Source organism: Dreissena polymorpha, chromosome 2 (genome assembly GCF_020536995.1).
Source record: "Dreissena polymorpha isolate Duluth1 chromosome 2, UMN_Dpol_1.0, whole genome shotgun sequence".
NCBI classification, from domain to species: domain Eukaryota; kingdom Metazoa; phylum Mollusca; class Bivalvia; order Myida; family Dreissenidae; genus Dreissena; species Dreissena polymorpha.
The window spans coordinates 4707449-4727284 of record NC_068356.1 but is presented as its reverse complement, the minus strand read 5'-3'; the positions used below and the strand labels follow the sequence as shown (position 1 = coordinate 4727284).

Here is a 19836-nt window from a genome sequence, read left to right as displayed (position 1 = left end):
TCACTCAAAAAAGAGAACATAATGCTATGCATGTCTTTCTGTCAAAACATTCTATTTAAAATGAACACAATATTGTCCACATCGTAAATTTTTTACCGGCTTACATAAAAAAAACGTTCGATTATAGTAAATCTTATCAAACAATATGTAATGCTTGTGAAGCAGAAACGTTTTGTTTTTGCAACTAAAAACAGCATGTTACCGATTGTCATACTTCCGTATCATACCCCCTCGTTTAATTGTGTTATATATTTTATTTACGCATCAACATTTTTGTAGCCTGAACTATGGGCATAACAAACGATATGTGCATGATTTTCGATGCAACGTTTTCATGGGTTATACTTAACACTATTAAATAAATAAGTATTGTTGTGATTATTTATTATTTGCTACATATAAAGATATATTAAATCACATTCACTCTTTGGTAATTAATACTAAATATTTAGATAGTTTTTAACATATTAACTCATTTGGTTAATAAGCCAATATACTTGCATACTTTGATATTGGATCCTTTGTTAACATTATTTTATTTTCTCGGTACTTCAAAAACATTAGGTCAAGTTTGCTCTTGCGTTATGAGTCCTTGTGCGATGACAGTGCGGAATATGTGAAGCGACAGCTAAGATAAATACACTTATACAATGGTGCCTTTGCAGTTGACGACAAGTGATTTTGTTTCTAAATGATGTAAGTTGCAGTTTAGTGATTTTGTTTGTGATTGAAATGCAGAGCAAACTCCTGCATAGGGAGGCTGTACACTTAAACTGTATTGACCAGTCGCCAAATTATCGATCGCTCCGCCCACATAGTCACGTGGTCTAGTGATAAGAAAACTCCGACAAGCAGATCGCGGATTAGGCGAATGAAATACTATATTTGTAACGATGTATCATGCTATTTTCTACAATATAAATTGTTACGGCCGAACACTAAACTAAACTTGAATACAATCATACATGCTTTAGAGAGAAATGGCGTAATCAAAATAAATGAGTAAACTACAGACTGACTATCAGAAACGTTTCATAAACATATTATAGGGAGTTGAATAACAATCCGTTGTTAAGATGAGCATGTATTTCATATTGACTTTGAACTTGTATAAAACAGCCTTACAGTGAATCCGGTGGCTATTCATATATAAATATTTTTTTGATAATATTTTTATTAAATGCAAATGACACATCTATATCATTATTTTTTTTTTTGTTTATTAAAAATGTGTTGATCTTTGTTTTATTGTGTTATTTTTAAAAAGACACCGAATCTTTTTATTTAGATATAAATTAAATTTTGATTGTAACCATAATTTAATATAGGCCTTATTTCGTGGCTTCATTAACAGATAGTGTGATATGCATTTTATTTCATGTATTTTTAATGCGAACAAGTTACATTTCACTATCGAACAATGAAATGTTGGTATTACGGTGCTGTTCACGAACATTCGGATGGAATATATTAAACATATTATGCATGAGTTTATTTATAACAAGATGGGCCTTACATGTTCATTGCAATGTCCACATTTCTCCCCGTATCAATATATGTTGTATTCGAAATGTTGTTGTTGTTGTATTATAACTTTATAAGCCGTACATTTTACACTTGAATACAAAGAAGTGAAACCCCAGCTGCTGAAGTCGCTAAAGCTGTCTAAGCCGCATTGAAATCACCTTTTTGTTGTTTTTACTTTAGTTAAAACAATATTTAAGTTTACAATTTATTATGAATTCCCTTGTTTATAATTCACAGAAAATAAATATTTAATTGGAAATCATTCAAGTAATAAAAAAGTTGTCTTTTCTTGTGTACAGTACATAACAATGCCTTAATGTTCATTCATTCTGAGATCCGCGCAAAATACTGTCATTTATTAATTACGACAATTACGCTGATATTATTAAAAAGCACGTCTGGCAATTATTATGTTGCCCAAACTGCTTAATAATATTGTGCATAAAACGGTTTAACACGTTTTATAGAACACACAACTGTTTATTGTGTTTTTTTTCTCATTACTCGTTCATATGTCCAACAAATAAAGGTAAAATAATGACCTTTTATAAAGTATGTATAGCACCAACATTTGAATAATGATCTGCCAGTAATGATCATGTATTTGATATAAAATCTGTGTAAACTCTTAAAAATTACGTCCATTTCATATGTACGACACGCTTTGTTTGTCGGACAAAATGGAGGTCAGATATAAGCGTTGCTGAGGGGTGTGTGAAAAATCGATATCTGATTGGCTGATCGGAAAATTTGATTGACATGTGGCGACTGGTTAATTGTCTCATATCTGTGGAGTTTTACTGCCACTCGAAGCTTTACTAAAGCAAGTAAATGTCTATATAAGTGCTTAACTAGTTGAAAAGTTGTATACGTGTGTGCAAGAATGTCGTGTACTTAACTAAACTGTTTATGCATGCAACTGTATTTAATCTTTTACCTATGTTATTGTATAAGGAGTACTTTTGGCTTAATAAAATAATACTTACCTTGAAGTATATGTCCAATACTATCAAGCACACATTATACATCACACATGAAGACCATGTTGTATAAATTGGTCGCAATGTCCGTCGTTATTGATCTGTTATTACAAAATGTACGCAGTTTTGATCCTCCAGTTACATGCGCGTAGTTTAATGACGTATAAGTGAATACAACTATTTATCAACAAGCGAATAGAAGTAGTGTTTAAACTGGTAACATGCTGTGATGACAGCTTTGCTTTTGAAATGTATTGATTAAACAAAGATCTCCAAACTACACTGAAAATATATTCAATAAACGGAATGTTGATACTGCAGTAGATCTCCAGCTGTGCATTGGCTCCAGACCAGCATTGCAGTACAAACTAGAAACGCCATTACTAATTTATCAATTTGTAGTTAATGGGAATCCACCGCGTCTGCAATGTGTATTGTTTACTCACCCATGTATATGTTCATATTTAATGCATTTATTCGCCGCACTGTCCTTTCATCCAGTCGCCCGCCTAATTAACTTAAAATAAGATACCCAGAGCCGATTTAACCAAGCTTACCAATTTCAGATACAAATTGAGCTCTGTCATTTAATAACACATGTCATGCTTTTTATGTGTATGAATGTATATGTACTTGTAAGTCGGTTTAAAAAGCTCATTAGAGCTTATGTTACTTGTTTGTTTATCCGACTTTGTATATAAAATTTACCTGACATGACTTGACTTGTATCTATTATAAGATACTAGTATTTGGAAATGACAAACACTAACCTCGACGTTTGTTTGAGTTTAAACTAAATCGTATAAATCAAGTACTCAGACTTTAAACAAAACAATTTACCGAATCATTATTAAGTTATTCTTATTTCCATTCATGCAAATCTAACAAGCAAATTCGTTGAATTGATATCCCCTGCCAAATAAATTGTGTTTATGGATGGGTGTAAAACTTTAGTATGGTAGAATCCTTACCAAATAAGGCATATTTAATCAAAATGTGTGATTTTGACCTTTGTGTGTGACTTTGACCATGACCCTAACAACCTGGATCTTATATTTGACTCTCTGCTAGATAATGGAGAACAATTGTGGACAGTTATTACAGAATCCCATGTAACGGACTGACTAAATAATGAAAAATTAATCAAATTTGTGACCTTTGACCTCAATGTGTGACCTTAACCTTAGCCCCTATGATTATGAGTGTTGAATGTGAAGCATCCCCAGATGATTGAGTTTCATGGCTCCGGCTAATGTGTTAATGAAGATAAAGATCTAAGCTTATATTAAAACGCATTTTTTCAAGATACAAAGGGCCATAACTCCGTTATTAACAGATGGTTTGCAATGTCATTTGGCTTGCATCATCCTCTTATCCATATATATACTCATACCAAGTTTCAATGAAATTCGCCAAAGCACTTCCAAGATATGGCTCCGGACGGACTGACGGAAGGAAGGATTGACGGAAAACGCCAAAACAATATCCCTCCGCCTATGGTTGGGGATAATAATCTTGAAGGTGATTAATTGCTATTTTTCCATTTTAGATCCAGTGGGAAGATATTTCAATGATCGAAATATATCAAATAATGCAAACGTAGCGACAATTCTTATAGGAGGAAACGTGTCTTAACCTTTGCCGCTCTAGCGAACCCACTACCACATCGTTCTGTTTACACATGGAGGAAATGCACCGACGCCAATCCGTGTGCCGAAATAACTACTAGTTATCTTGGCCATATTGCTACAAACAGAGAAAGCTTCAACTGAACGTTGTATACACAAATACATCATTTCTGTAATGTGTTCTGTTAATTTTACATTCTAGTCCGTCTGTATTTTTATACACGTGATAGGGCAATCGAATATATATTTAACACAGTTAATAGCTTAGCTTAATTTTACAAAATATTAACATAACGATTAATCACAATATCAGATTAATATTGCAGTATAATTTCACTTATGTTCATCCAGAAGATATTTGCAAGAGGTTAGGAATATTGCAGTAGCAAGGTTACAAACCACAATAGTGAAACGTAGAATATTAATATTGTCAAATCTAACGACAAGAGAATTACATGTATTCTATAAGTACTTCCATGTATAATTATGTTTGCTTTGATCGTCACCGCAACGATAAAAAATACCTGTCTTAATCGGTTTACATCTGCTAGAAAAGACTGGACGCTATGCCGAATGCTTTCACCAGGCTTTCAATTATTGTTCACCAACTTTCGTTATTTAAACATTAACTGATCCCTACCCGACTATCCTTAAAGCGGTTATGCACGATTTTTATATGTGTTAAATTGTAATATATTGATAAAAATATGTTACAATAACACAAAATTGGCAAGAAAAATTATACATTGGAGACGAATTTCATAAACTGCAGCAAAGACAACTAAGCGCCCCGATCCGATTGTGACGAAGATTTTCCTTACATATTTTCCTACAATATCCGAAGCATTCGTCTTTTTATTAGGATCTGAGTTAGTGTTCGTGTGTCGTATGAATAGATATCGTTGCAGGAAATTAAATTGATACGTTAAACTAAATTTAGATTCACATCGTACATGCATGATATACATGCTGGCGAATTCGACTGTGCTGCTTTTTTCATGTTTTTAAAATAATACGTATCTCTGGCTTATATTGTCACTTAATATTTCCTAGTGTAAGAAGCAAAAACAATTTGCGTGTTCTTTCGAAATCATATTATTCCTGTGAAGTGAAGTATTCAGTTGGGCTTATCAAGACCAAAGTCACCACCGTCCTTCTTTGATTGAGAATACCAATCATGCAAGAACGAATACATGAGTAGATGGTTAATTGCTATAAATTAATTATTTAGGAACCGATTATTCCTACATTAAAAGCAATGTTTCATGACCGATAAGGAATATATTTGCATTACTCATTTAGACGCAGACTACTTTATCCTAAAACGTAGCCTTACTGATAAGCTCAAAGCCGTTACATGTACAGGCAAAAATGAAATTTATCCGCAAATGTCTACTGGATCCATAATTCATAGTGATCAAGTACTCACCTAGTTCTCTTTTATCGTCGAAATATTGTGCATTTGTTATAAATGTTACACTGTTGAAGAAATCGCGGATAATCCGAAAGTGTACGTATTCCCGCTAATATGCCCAATACATACGGCAAGGTCTTACTTATTCATAAACGGCATCCATGTTTGTTTATTTATATCCCAAGGAAAGTGCATTGCGATATAGTTTACCCATAATACAATATGCAAATAAATATGCGTTTAATACAGTTGGTAAATTTTGTATCAGGACATATCTCAATACATATTTACAAATAGATCTTAATATCTAAGCGTTCAAATACGCTTAAATGCGACGAAGTCTGTATTGAAGTCTGCTCGTCATATATATACAAAAAGTTATCAACTTCTCGTATGCCAGCAGGCTTTTTTTTGTCATAAATAAAATAAATTAATACATAATATAATATTGTATTATCTGTATCTTAAATCTTAAACTACGTTATAAAATATGGTCGCAAACTTGTGAATAAATTATTTGCGTAAATTAAGTGTTCACACTTTAAACATTGTGTTTTTTGAAAAATAATAGGCGTGGTAAGAGTACTGGTAAATGAAAAATATCAACGTATGAAATAGGTTTTGATTGCCAATAATACGATAAATATTGTATTCTAAACATATTTGGACGTAACATATACAATCTAAGTCAACGTTATACAAGTCGGTTTGGGAGCGAGCTTTTAAACGAGGGCAAATCCTACAAAAAATCCTACAACGTTTTCCCTGTATTTTTTTCAATGGTGCCAATACGTGGAAATATCTTTCTTTTTATATGTGCGATAATTCAGTCGCCGCATATCCATCGACTCTACCTGACCATCGCAGCAAACGGAGCTCATTTCTTAAACAGTCGTATAAACGAGATCCGGGAAAAATTCGAGAAGGTCAAGACGAAGTAAGTGAGATACAGTTTGATTAGATATATCGCATTAATAAGTACAAGTTTGGTTTGTATTAGTGTATGATCGATTTGAATCCCGCTGTCTCAAATTTCATATTGTCAGTTCACCCTCACGTGACCTCACGTCACGTACAAATAATTCCTGCGGGAGACACTTTATTAAAGCGCTCGTAAAACTATTTTTCTGCACAAATGTGTTATAAAGTAAGAATTAAAAGAAACAAACTCAAAAGTGTACACAACTCAGCACCAAATATACACGAAGTGACACTACAGATGCACCAACAGGAGGTGCACCTTATATCAAAATGTGAGACATAAGTCGTTAAAAAAGATCATTAACAATAAAATAATCAAATGTTACTTGATCGATGGCAGCGTTTGAAAACTGGCAATATGTAATGGGGATAGGAACCGATGAACAATTTGTTATACCATGCATTCTGTAGGACAAATAACCCATTGCCTAGCTGCAAGGTAAAACTGTAAGTACATGAAAGTTTTAAACATGTTGCACAATACGACGCACATCAAAAGCTGAGACTTTGAAGAATAGAAATATGAAAAGATTGATTATATGTATTGGGATATTAACTAATGCAAAGGACAAATCATACTTTTAGGTATGTATATGATACGAAAAACAGCTATGTAGGTCTTTTTTGTTTTATACCGATATGTTGCAGAACCAAATATTGCGAAATTTTAATGTGTCGAAATCAAGGGCGGATCAAGGAATTTCGGTTTGGTTGGGGCGTAAACAGAGTATTTTCAATCACAGTTGTCAGCATTTTATCGTGTTCGATTTTATGTTGGTGATGACAAAACCGAAATTCATTTGTCAGACATAACACTATGACGCTGGTGTTATCGTTCAACCCATTTTTAAAATATATCACGCGAAATGACATGTGTGTTCAGGGCATAAACAAACCACAAGTCAAAATCACATAAGCACCGGATGAAAAGGTAACATTTCACACTGTTATTTTCACACTTATATAACCCTGGGAACAAAAATAAGAAAAAAGAATATCTGAAACGGTACTGGTTTATTGTGTTCTTAATATATACCTCCAATATGAGGTCCATATTTCACCTTATAATTATAATTGGATTTGATCTTTGACCTATCACCTGCTAGACTCCAGAAGCAAATTTGCAATATTTGGCCGTTTCGGATGTACGATCTTTGACTATTCATTGTCTCATAGTAAATCTTTGATGGTAGATAAGACTTAGAAATCAACAAAGCTCGGCCAATCATATGCATCTATTCGGAACGATCTGGTACCAATTGATAATGACTAAGTATCGTCGATAAATTATCTGCTTTGAATCTTACCATGGTATTCATCAGAGAACATGCTCATTGCTGCATTACGAACAAAGGGTCAGCAAAAAGCAACCGAGTTGAACAGTTTTACCTCAGGAATACACTTAGACCCATAGTTATTGAACTTTCGGACTTTCCGTCATTCGCTGTCTGAGGATCCGCTCAGATTCGATAAAGTATTAAGAATTCCTTGAACAATTTCCAACGTTGCCGATTAACTGACCTCGGATTCAATAACATTCAGAATGGTTGTCAATATTTCTGTACATCCTGAAAAGGACCCAAAACATTAAACTAGCTATTAAAAATGCGGCGATGAATTGTTGCATTTCCGATCAGGCAAATACGTATTCAGAAGATAGCAGACTACTTCAAAATCAGAGGAATAATGATACTATATCGTAGCAAACAGATTTCGAAAAGTGCGCTGTCGTGAAACATTCGAGAGCGTAGCGGAGGGCAATTTGTCAAGGCCTCAATTCGTAAAGGTCTTTGGTTTCTTTGTTATTAGGTACAATTTGTGATCAATTTTATCGAAAGTATGTTTAAACTACATATGTATGTATTAGGGTAAGGGATAGCCTTAACATTCTATGCTTACAGCAGGCCTCAGACGGGCTTCTCTCCCTTACCCTCCAGACCCGCTCGCGCTAGTACTGGTTTATATATTTTAATATCATACATTATATATTGGGTTCGAAAGCGGAGCAAGTGAACACAATTTCAGCACAAAGTTAGTTGCGTTCGTGTTTTGATATAGTCATATATGTATGGCATGGATCCGTTAGTGGAATGAACAACTCTGTACGGAATATTATAGTTGAGTTTTCCCTACAAACAAACACACATGGTTTTGTCGTTTGTTCATTTAATCAGGTAGCACTTGTTGAGGACAAGACGGATCGTTATATATTTGGCTCAATTAATCATTTGAGGAAATTCCGTTTATTTATGTACGCTGGGTAAATATCTCATTGGCTATTTACCATGGTCAAAACCTAGATAAGCCGGTCTAACAACAAAGTACTAATATATTAAACAAAAACACTATGTTCCGAACAGTAGAAGAATATAGTTGATAACACGGCACCAGCGGATCTGGAGGATGGGGGAGGGTGATGGGCGCAACGGTCATACCCTCTAAAATTAATGTTTGAGCCATAAATATACAACACATAAGCACAAGTGAATCATGCACCGTGTATATGTGTTTTTTGTTCTGCTCGCTCCTCTCATGAACTTTGCACAGAAAATATCATTCATATAACTACCGCAGATATCTCAGTCTCAACGCCAAAGAGTCTATAGAGGGAATCGCGAATCGCTTTTGCGGCTAATTGGGATTAATATACCAACTGTTATCCATCGTTCATAAAAAGAGTGCATACAAAATATTCAAGAAATATATTTAAAAAAGTCCTAGACCACATGAAATGCTATTTAAGTACACGTATATCAACCATTATTGTATTTAGAAAGGCCTTTACAACTTCTTTCCACGAGCGTCCAGAACTAGACAAAATCAAAGTAGCTTTTTGTTTTGTCGCGATGATTTAGGACAATTAAATGTCAAATTTTAACCCTTACACGAACATTTCAATCGTTGATGCCTGAAGGCGACTGCATCAACATTATGGAAATTCTAAAATCTGGACGCCGACATTTTTAATTCAGAATAATGTTGGGATGTTCAAAATAAAACATGGCGAAACTATTCGAAACGTTTTGAACCCTATCTATATTGACTAGAGAAGTCGGTTTTAAACTTTTGTAATGTTTTATCCCCCACGACATTGTAATGCATGATGATGAATGATAGCTGATCTCCCACAAAGACGAAGAGTAGAGGAATTCGAGATTATGTATATAGCAGTCTATTGTTAGCGTATTTAGAAACATAATAGTTATATGATTTTACTGAGATACGATTGTATTTGATTTATGTTTTCTTCAGATAGGAGCTTACACCTCTTCTGAACTCCACCACGTCTGCTCGCGAGTTTGTAAGTCTCGTATATGACAATTTTGTAGTCGATGACGCCTGTCTAGCAGTATGAATATAACTCAATTAACTTAAATTTATGTAAACATGCGGCTTTGCTTTCAATCGCGCGTTTTCAAGATCGGGGATTTCAACACTTGATCGGCTGTCCATCTGCTGACAATACTTTCATTTGGGATTGCAGCAACAAAGCCATGGAATCAAAATCTTTCATCGAAATTTAGGCATACATTTAATTTTAATCTTCCGAAGGTTACATATGAAAGCAGAAGCTTTAAAATCAGCCACGGAGAAGTCCCCGATCGTCGCTAAGACAACTGAAAACATAACGAATTCGTACAATTCGCTTCATCAACCCTCTGGGAGCCTTTTGGACAAAAAAATTATGATCAAATCCAGATACGTATTATAAAATATGATATGATGTTATTTCATTTAAACGAGAAACCTTTCGGAATGTTCACTAATGTCCCAAAATGTATCCGAAGATAAGCAAAATTCGAATACTTCTGATTTTTGCCAAAGTCAATTGCATTTTGAGATGTACAACGAAAAAAGTAATGTGTTATGTTCATTAAGACGCACAACGGAGCACTATGGCCCAGTACCGTTATTATTCGATCACAGGCACATACACATTGATTTTGAAAAAATAATGTACCCTTTTAAGCCGAGGATATTATTCTTAATTCAAAATAGTTAGTGTCCGTTCAAATTGCATAAACATTTTTTACTCACAACACGTGCATGTATTTAATAAGTTAATACTAGGCGAATGACGACATATCCTCATTGCTTAATAGAGACTCAATAATAAGACTTATAAAGCTAAATATTTTAACCATGAAAGTAAGCAATAATTTGCTTATAGATAATTTATAATTTAATAAATAGCACATTATTTTTCCTTAAATACTTATTTCATATTATGATACAGCTATATTGCATTGGCTGTCTATTGAATGTCTCGTTGTCACACTTTTAGTACTTGTTACAGGTACATAATAGTTAACGCTGAATACCATGATTGTGAAATATAATTTTGACAACAAAACAGCTCTAAAAAACTAGGGTTAAACCACAAAAATTCAACTCCAGCAGTTTATGCATTATTGGATTAAGAAGCCATGTCAAGACGAAACTAAAGAACCTTTTAATATGTCAACATAAGCTTTTCTAAAAGTCTAGGTTTGGTGCGGAAAAGAACATCTGTGTAAATGTTACGACCAAAGAAACATGTTGCTGCTGGTGTGGTAAGCCCAAATAGCCACGTTACACTGGTTAAGCGTATAATTAAAGACAAACAAATGGTAGCAAACACTCAATGCTGTAACTATGAATCACACAGTTTCACCCGCATTTGCATTACGCTGCATTTAGGGAAGGGTAAATATAAGCTTGCTTAAAAGGTATCTTATTAACAAGTCAATATTGAAATTAAAAAAGAAGCTTTCGATTCTGAAAAGGTCCAATTTGTAAATATACTCAAAAACGAACTTTACGCTGAATAAAGAAAACACTAATATTGGAAACCATGCTCAGTAGGCGAGAAAGGCGAAATCAAAAAAGATAAAAGATGTAACGTTTTACTTCGAGCAAACACGTTTCGTAATTTCGCGTCCAGTTTAACAAGTAGTTGAATGTATAATATTTGATCCTGTTGCATGAATTATGTTTTCTTAATTGTATATAAACAATGCATTACAGTTTTTGAAAATATGTGCAATGCCAACGACATAGTGAAATTTCTTAAAAGGTATTTTGTACGTTTTTCAAAATGAAAACTAGTACAAGACTTTCATGTATTTGGTTTTGAATTTGTCACAATTATTCACTTTTCTATTTAAGTTAAGTATAAATTTTCGTTAGTGCTAAATGTTCTTCTTCTGCGTAGCCAATTAATTCACCGTCTTACATTGTATGCATATGTATTTTATGCATGCACCTTTTTGTAAAGTACTTATGTGGGTCACTTAAATAAATTGTGAAATGATACATATTATAATTCCAAAAGAGCTAATGCAAGACATCTAGTTTTTCTTTGCCTGATATTCTTAATTCACTCCTCCCATATAACCCAAGCTTTAATTATGGTTGTATGGTAAATGTCAAGGTTTTGTTATTTCTTTGTATAGACAATATGACATTTGCCTCAAATACAAGATAAGCGGACAAGAGTATCTCTCCTAATGATAATGATATAGTTCTTTTTTTCTATATATTGACATGATAGCTTTGGTCAATGATCAATCACTATATTGTTTCCCTATTTCTATTTGATCTCCAATACTGTTTGTGGTTCAATAAGAACTCATGTTTCTTTGATTTAATATTTCATAATGGACACCATTCAGATGCGAAACTTCATAAAAGTGGATCGTGTGTGCTCAATACATAAAGACAAAAGCGATTGTCAATAAAGTTGATGTTCTTGTGACCCACAAGGTCTGAACCCGTAAGGTCGTTGACATTTCATCCACTGTGTGGTAAATTTTATTTCCTTATCGTCATGTGACATGCATAGAGAATCAAAAACAATACGTTTTAGTGTTTAATACAAGATTTACGAAGTTTTATACATACAAGTCGTTTAATAAAATGCAAACATTATATTGTTAAGGCTCAATAATTGGTAATCAACGAAGCGTACACAGTCACACAATCAACTAGTGCTTTACGACACAGCGAATCCATCGGGTGGTAAATTAACATTTATTTTACCTCTAAATGATACAATTACATCGAACATAAATTATTTTTTAAACAACGAGTTTTGTTATCTGTACATGAATGAAACACACACACAAATTGTTGTATTGAGACGCATACCGGTTGCAGAGAAGTGCCGTGTCTCAATGTTGCTAGTGTCGCTTTAAGGGACGTTACGGATATTTAAGATACACAACGGTAGTCCGCTTGCCTAGCCGTTTAATAGGTCACGGGTTTCAAACTTAAAAATACAATTTCTATCCTTTGCTAAATATTTCATATCACTATTACAGCAGTATTTGAGACAGATCAACAACTATACTACAATATAGTACAATACTAACAAATTTGAAAAAAAAACAGCTCTTCGGAAGGCCAAAATACCTCTAGGCTATGCATTTAAGTACCTCTTTGATGTGCGACAGCTTTTCCGTTAATTTGCAATTACATACAAACAATATAATGAGTTTCGTATTGAATTAAAGAAACTCTATAATATTGTACAGCGAAACGTCCCGTTGACCAAGACTTTCATAACGGCAAGGCTGTGTCGGTTCCATTCTACAAAAATTATGAACATGGTGATTAACATATTCGTTTGCTTACTAATTTAAAGAGACAATATTGTGAGTAAACGAACGAGTAATTCAGTGAGTGATTGCGGCTGTTAGTGTGTGAGTGCGTTAAAGTGTGCGGGTATGTGTGAGTTAGAAATTATTTAAGTGGGAGATGTAATCAGTGATTCGTCAGTCAGTTAGTGAGAGAGATTTCGTATGAGCATACGTTATGCACTTAATTACTTAATGTTATCGCAAAAACGTTGATCCATTAGCAGAAAAGCATGTCGGGATGCATGGTTTGTTGTATATTACGTTGAATACATATGTCTTTTTTAAGTGAAAATAAATCTAATAAATATCACCAAGGCATCTGAAAATATCAACCTTATACGTTATTAAACTAAGTATCAAACAGGCAAAATATATGGTATAACAAATGGTATAATGACCATAACTTACGTTTCTATAACGATAGTGTCCACACCGTCTGAAACTACAAAATAAAAGCACAAATATTTACACATTCAAACATACTTTTAAACACATTCGTTTTCGGTTAAATATATTATTTATATTAAATGACCTACATACCTGCATCAAATGACACGTCGGCAATAGGAGACGGCGGAATGGTTTCGTAAATATGGACGCTGTTGGTGGACGGGTTTTCTAGTATTGTCAGCTCATTAACACCATTTGGTTCTATGTGGGCTTGTGTTACCATTTCCAGTGAAACTGTATGCCTTTCTGCATGATATTTAACACACAGAAAACATAAAAGCGTTGTTTTAAACGATTTGTATTTTAAAACGTACCCACAGAAAAACAAGCAGTAGCAAAGCTTCTAGGGAATTCGTTCTTGAAAGTGCTTTGCTCTTAAATAGTTATTGCTTGTGAAACTAAATATAGGTTCCTTAACAATACACCCTCTATAAAGATATACTTGGCATAAATGTAAATATATACAAACACAATACACAACTTTTAAACAAATTTTTAAAACTGATCAACATATTTATGTAAACCAGTTACTATATTAAACTATACACAAAGTTAACTGCACCCACATTGGCAGAGAAGAACCGAATATGCTCCTTTTTATGAAATGTCATCAGTTAACAGCTGGCGAGCCACAAAACAAATGTAGTGGGTAAGGGACAAAAATACATAAATACACGCAATTGTTCTTTATACTCTTGTCATAGAAAAATAAATGCCAAGGATTGATGTTTGAAACTAACTTTTAAAAATAGAATGCCCTTCAACGTTTATTAAACAATTTGTGTCTAACTCGTTACTAATTTCGATTTGGTTATATAAGTGTCAATACTGGACTTGGATATTCGTTAAAATTATTAAATAGTGCACTGATGCAGAATTGACGCTAAACAAAACAAACAATACCTTTTATACGCCGATTCTTTAGCAATTCACAGCGACGTCGTAACAGACACATTGCAACAATCATTATCAAGATGGCGCTTCCAACACAGATAGGAATGGTTATAAAAGATGACCCTTCTTCACCTGGTAACATGTAACACAAAAAACATTCAATATTATGAAACCTTCATATATAATGTTGATGGTATAGAGTAATTTGCATCATTATTGTCCTCACAACGAAGAACCAATTATAGTGCGCAGATAAAAATGAAGACACAACAATAATTACTGTTGCTGTTAGTGTTAGATGCAAACAAGTATAGTTTTGACACAAAAGTTGAGTCTTAAGCTTCCGAGTATGAGAAAAGGCACATTTTGTAATATCGATTTAAGAATATAAAAACAAACTCTAAAGTATTGAATAAAGTGTTATGATATTTGTACTCTGAACTGTATTATCATTATCTAAGCTTTTTATAATTCCCTTTAATACTTATTGTGTAATATTCCATAACGGGAAAAGCAACACATTTTTCAGTCTCTTAAAAACGTGTGAATGTATGTTCCAGACATTTAAAAAAAGAGCAGAAACTCTGTAAATACGTAGTTCGAGAGTTGCGGTCCGTTTAGTTTGAAATTTTCTATAAGCCTTTTATAATTATATGACAAATGTTTGATTACATTAAATACTTGCAGAGTAATGCCCCACGTGAGAAACATACTATACCCTCAGGCTATAGGCAATAACTCAAATAATACTACAAATAGTTATTCTTCACTCTCAATGCCGTTGGCTAGGAAAAATATTTGCACAAATACCTTCTATAGGAGGGGAGTAATATTCCGCACAAAATATTGACTTTTGGTCGGCAATTGGTCGGTAAACGATAAAGACAAATGGATGGTCATGATACTATGTATAACTCCTTTGATATATTTCGCAAAGTAAGTATCCGCATTACAAGAAGAAAATGACTTTGACACATTACATAAATAACAATTACTCCAACAATACTTATGAGAATTGTGGTGTTTATACTCTGCACTTGCACTAAATGTATTCTATAACTGAATCAATTTTTCAAAGAAACATATTCAACACTAAGTAAGTTATTCTTCGTTCAAGTAAAATGACTAAAATCAATACATTTGTCAATCCCGAAGAGAGGGCTATGGTATTTTAACTCTAAACTTTCCTTGCTTAATATCCTTATCTGAATTTTCATATGAATCCGTGCAATACTATCCGATATATGCTTGACACAAGCGGGGTCAGACTGACGGATCGACGGACACACAGACAGACGGATGGACTACGCGATTACCAAATGTATCCCTCTGTGGGAGGCATTTTCACAACGATTAATTTACATATAACTATCGATTGTTGCTTCTTACCAATGTATTTTACTTGCGAATTTTGGTTGATGCATTTTATTTATGAATTGTGAATATGTGTATTGCTTGTAATATCATTATTGCTTGTTAATTGGTCCTATTATCACAAATAGGCTTACATAGTAAAACATATTTACCTTTTATTATGATTTCCACATGGATTGATTTACTATTGTTACCAAGTCCATTTGAAGCAATACATAGATACTCGCCGGTATCCTGACGTGAGGGATACTCTATTGTGTATCGCAAAGGGGAAGCGCTGGTGTTAAAAATGGACGATTTTGACACAAGTGTCACTGTAGGAGGAGGATTGCCGTCCCCTTCACATATTAACGTAACTTTTCTTCCTCCATTCAGTGAAATATTTACTCGGTCTCTGAATTCATCTATATAAAATTCTCGCACAATCGCTGGATCTGTAAATATAATATATCGATTCTCCAACCATACATTTTTTGGTTTTGAAAACTGGTCCGACCGGCGTACTTTTCACGTACACTTATACATAAACGTTCATTTAACAATCAGGTTGGTAGACAAATGTTATTAAGACTCTAATTAATCAGAACAAGCAAACATACTCACTGATAACCTCTAACTTAAATGACCCGATCTTATCTTTTACAAATGTTCTTGCCCCCATATCATCTGTATTGACAGCATCGCAAAGCGTAACGTTCACATTGGAGTGTATTCTAACTGAAGGGCATTTAGGATCGGTATACTCTTCTAATTGTCGGGTGATCACTGGATTACCTTTGGTTGTTTGACACGTGTGATTTGTTGAAGATGATGGAGACTTGTATAACTGTTCTTCGACACAATGTGTCCAAGGTACTGAAAACAAGTCACACATTATCAAATATCAGCTAAATTGTATTCATTCAGTGTGTCTTTATTAATCAATTCAGTTGCAAATGAAACGAAAACAACTCCGAACGCGTATGCTTACATATCAGTGTAATGCTCCACTCTGTATTATAATTTTCTTCCAATTTGCACACAACAATTGATCGGTTTTCTTCTTGTTTGAACAAGGCGGTAATTATACTTATATTTAATTGATCCAGTTTAATCATCCGTATTTCGTCATAATTGCTGCTTAAAATTCTTTCATCTACTGTCCAAAATTCGACTTTCGGGGTTCTTTGGACATTGGCACACTTAACGGTTGAAACCATCGTGTGGGAAGTTTGTTCGACTGCAAGGTAGAAACAAAAAGTAAACTACATGTTTTCATTACTTTAAGTTTCCAATTCGTCAAATAAAGCATTTTGTTGAATAAATGAATTTATAGATTACTAGATTCATCTTCAGCTGACTTTCACATTTTCCCCTCAACGCCCCCGATTACATGGCAAAAAGTGTTAAGTTTACATATTGCGCAGTATGCAGAAAATTTATCGTGCAAATGTTAAGATAACCGATAGAAGTGACAACATACATGCATATATTACATACAGACAATAATATGAAAATGATTAATTATTGTCTAAGTATTCGCATAATCAGCAATACATGCTTTTCGCCAAATAAATCATATTATTATACATATATATACACAGTACGATGAAGTTCGGTTGTACAAAGAATTAGTGTATGTAATGTTGATGAATATTATTTTACAAGTATGGGAAAATAAATCGAATAATAAAAATAATGTCGATAGTTGATAAAAATAAACAAAACAAGAAAAAGAAATAAGAACATATTGACACAAAACAATTATAAATAATATTAAGGAAATTAATATAACTTGGAAGCAACGGAAGAATCCATAATATCTTTTCGTTTTAACATTGCAAAATATATAAATGTCGATAGTCTGCGGAGACATTTGAGAACAATTTTCTTTCGAAATAATTCAATGTATTAATGACAGGCTTATGTTTTATTTTGAAACAAATAAGACGATACTATGTTTTGAGAGCCTTCTTACTCAGTTCGTCAACTGCACCTGCATGTGGGCCATTGATGAAACAATTAACACTTAAGTATGTGAAAACATGTAATATCTCAATATTGTCACCGTTGAGTTCCAATTTAAGAATATTTCTATTTTCATATTTTTTAAAAAATACATGCCTTAGTTTACCCGACATTTATCTTGAGACCCCCTTCATAAAACATTGATAATGGCTTTACTACATTGAAACGTTCAATATAACATAGAGGTTATAAAAAGGTTTAGGCAAACAAACAACATTTAAGTTAAACCCAATAACATCAAACCTCATTAAAACAGCAATCAACTAAAGTACATTGAATTAGTATAACAATTTAACTACTAATTGTTGAATGCATACCAAAACAACATACTTTATGTGGAATGACCATCTAATACAAAACTAGATATTTAGTTCAACTTGTCTTTTATTCAAACTTTTGAGAGATATAGGATATAAAGGTAATTGATAAGGTTATCGTCATCAAATAGCCAAGTAGTATTTATGTTTGGGCGCAATAGGCAAAGAGGCTCTTAAACAATATATGTGAAACATTTTTAAACACGCCACTTTTGAAACATATCAATCATTAAAGCGAGGTATCATTTTCTAAATAATACCTGATAAACACACGTCAACACTATGGCTATAATTGCTCACACTGCCGCAATTCCACTTGTAACAGCCATATTCCTCTTTCACAATTGATAAATTGCAAGCTGCGAGAAAGTCCACGTTACACCCACACTGTAAATTCGGCATATTACTCAAGCCGTGTGCTTTACAGTTGTTATTTCGCTGCACTTCAACCTTTTTATTAATATTTGCATCATTAAAAAACACTACGTCACTGTGCGTATTACAAATTATTTCAACATTGCGTCGAGCACCGATAGCTAGTGTCATCAATTTACCTGTAAAATGACTTAATGTTAATTAAAACGATATTATGTTCTATATCTAAGCATATTATATACATTAAGGTGTAAATTGCAATGAATTATCCAAATATTGAACAAAGCAACTCACTTATTATTAAACCCGTTTAACATAATATTTTCTGTTTTAGATTATTATCACAGTACACACCTTTATGTCATAATAAAATGTCGTCATCGTACGAACGGAATTTCGACCGGAATACCAATCTATAAATCAACATCAATTACCATCGGATCAAAAGTCTATGTAAGCAGAGCTTAGCCTTATGTTGCCGATCTACATTTACACTAATGCTTTAAATTAAATAATCACAAAGCCTATGCATTTAGCACGAACAAATAAGTTATACTTGCCAAATATGTAGACAAAAGCAATGACTGCTAACGCCTGTTTAACACTCATTCCTAGTTGAGTGATAGCGTAATTAACACAAACCTAACCGAGTTTTTGAACGAGAGGTCTCCACATAACTGTTTGTTTAAATACTATCTCACAAGCACTTAACTGAAACACGATAGTTACATATACGTTTACGTAAATGTTAGATACATAAATGACAAGTTTCAAGAGTTTTAAGTGTTTCTTCCGATCACGTTTTGAACAAATGTGACGAATGTCAACGTTTTTATATTCACGTTTAGAGAGAAATAGAAGATGCACAAGTAAGTCAATTGTGACTTAAATAATTTTTAATACCAATGCTGAAACATACATTTACACGGAATAATCAACACAAAAGTAGGTTAAAGTTTATAGCCATTGAAAACAAAACTAATTTCAATGATAATTCTTTGCTTTAATAATGATACAAATGCACACGCCGCTTTTCGGATAAAGATTAAGTGGGAATAAATAAACTCAGAATCATTATCAAGAGAGAAATTCTTATAAACCAACGCTGCTATTTTATTAAAGACAAATGACAAATAGCCCAAACAAACATACAATGTCCACTTAAGCTATTTATTTTGTTTGTGTACGAATCGATATGGGCGAGATATAGGAACATACTTTTAAGATACATGGTATCAGCAATGTTGGTTTCAATATCAAACATGACAC

General features: G+C 33.4%; 1 protein-coding gene across 4 annotated transcripts; it reads right to left on the bottom strand.

The window, feature by feature from the left end:
* Positions 1-12403: 12403 nt before the first annotated feature.
* LOC127865692 (uncharacterized) lies at positions 12404-19356 on the bottom strand. Of its 4 annotated transcripts, none has more exons than XM_052405634.1 (9): positions 19128-19328; positions 18453-18746; positions 16839-17087; positions 16472-16723; positions 16021-16302; positions 14504-14626; positions 13691-13846; positions 13559-13592; positions 12404-13100 (listed from the first exon to the last, which is right to left on the bottom strand). In XM_052405634.1, exons 1-9 carry the CDS (start codon positions 19174-19176, stop codon positions 13019-13021), a joined length of 1521 nt encoding a protein of 506 aa, XP_052261594.1. In that variant the 5' UTR covers positions 19177-19328; the 3' UTR covers positions 12404-13018. The 4 variants fall into 4 exon arrangements, with proteins under 4 accessions (XP_052261594.1, XP_052261596.1, XP_052261597.1 ...); XM_052405636.1 differs by lacking the exon at positions 19128-19328 and adding an exon at positions 18922-19058; XM_052405637.1 differs by lacking the exon at positions 18453-18746 and having other exon boundaries at positions 19128-19356.
* Between the last annotated feature and the right edge of the window lie 480 nt (positions 19357-19836).

Coding starts and splice junctions, on each gene's coding strand:
- LOC127865692 (XM_052405634.1), bottom strand. CDS start 19,176: ATGAGTGTTAAACAGGCGTTAGCAGTCATTGCTTTTGTCTACATATTT. Junction 13,593..13,690: donor CGACGTGTCATTTGATGCAG/GTATGTAGGTCA, acceptor TTTATTTTGTAG/TTTCAGACGGTGTGGACACT. Junction 13,101..13,558: donor GACACTATCGTTATAGAAAC/GTAAGTTATGGT, acceptor TAATTTTTGTAG/AATGGAACCGACACAGCCTT.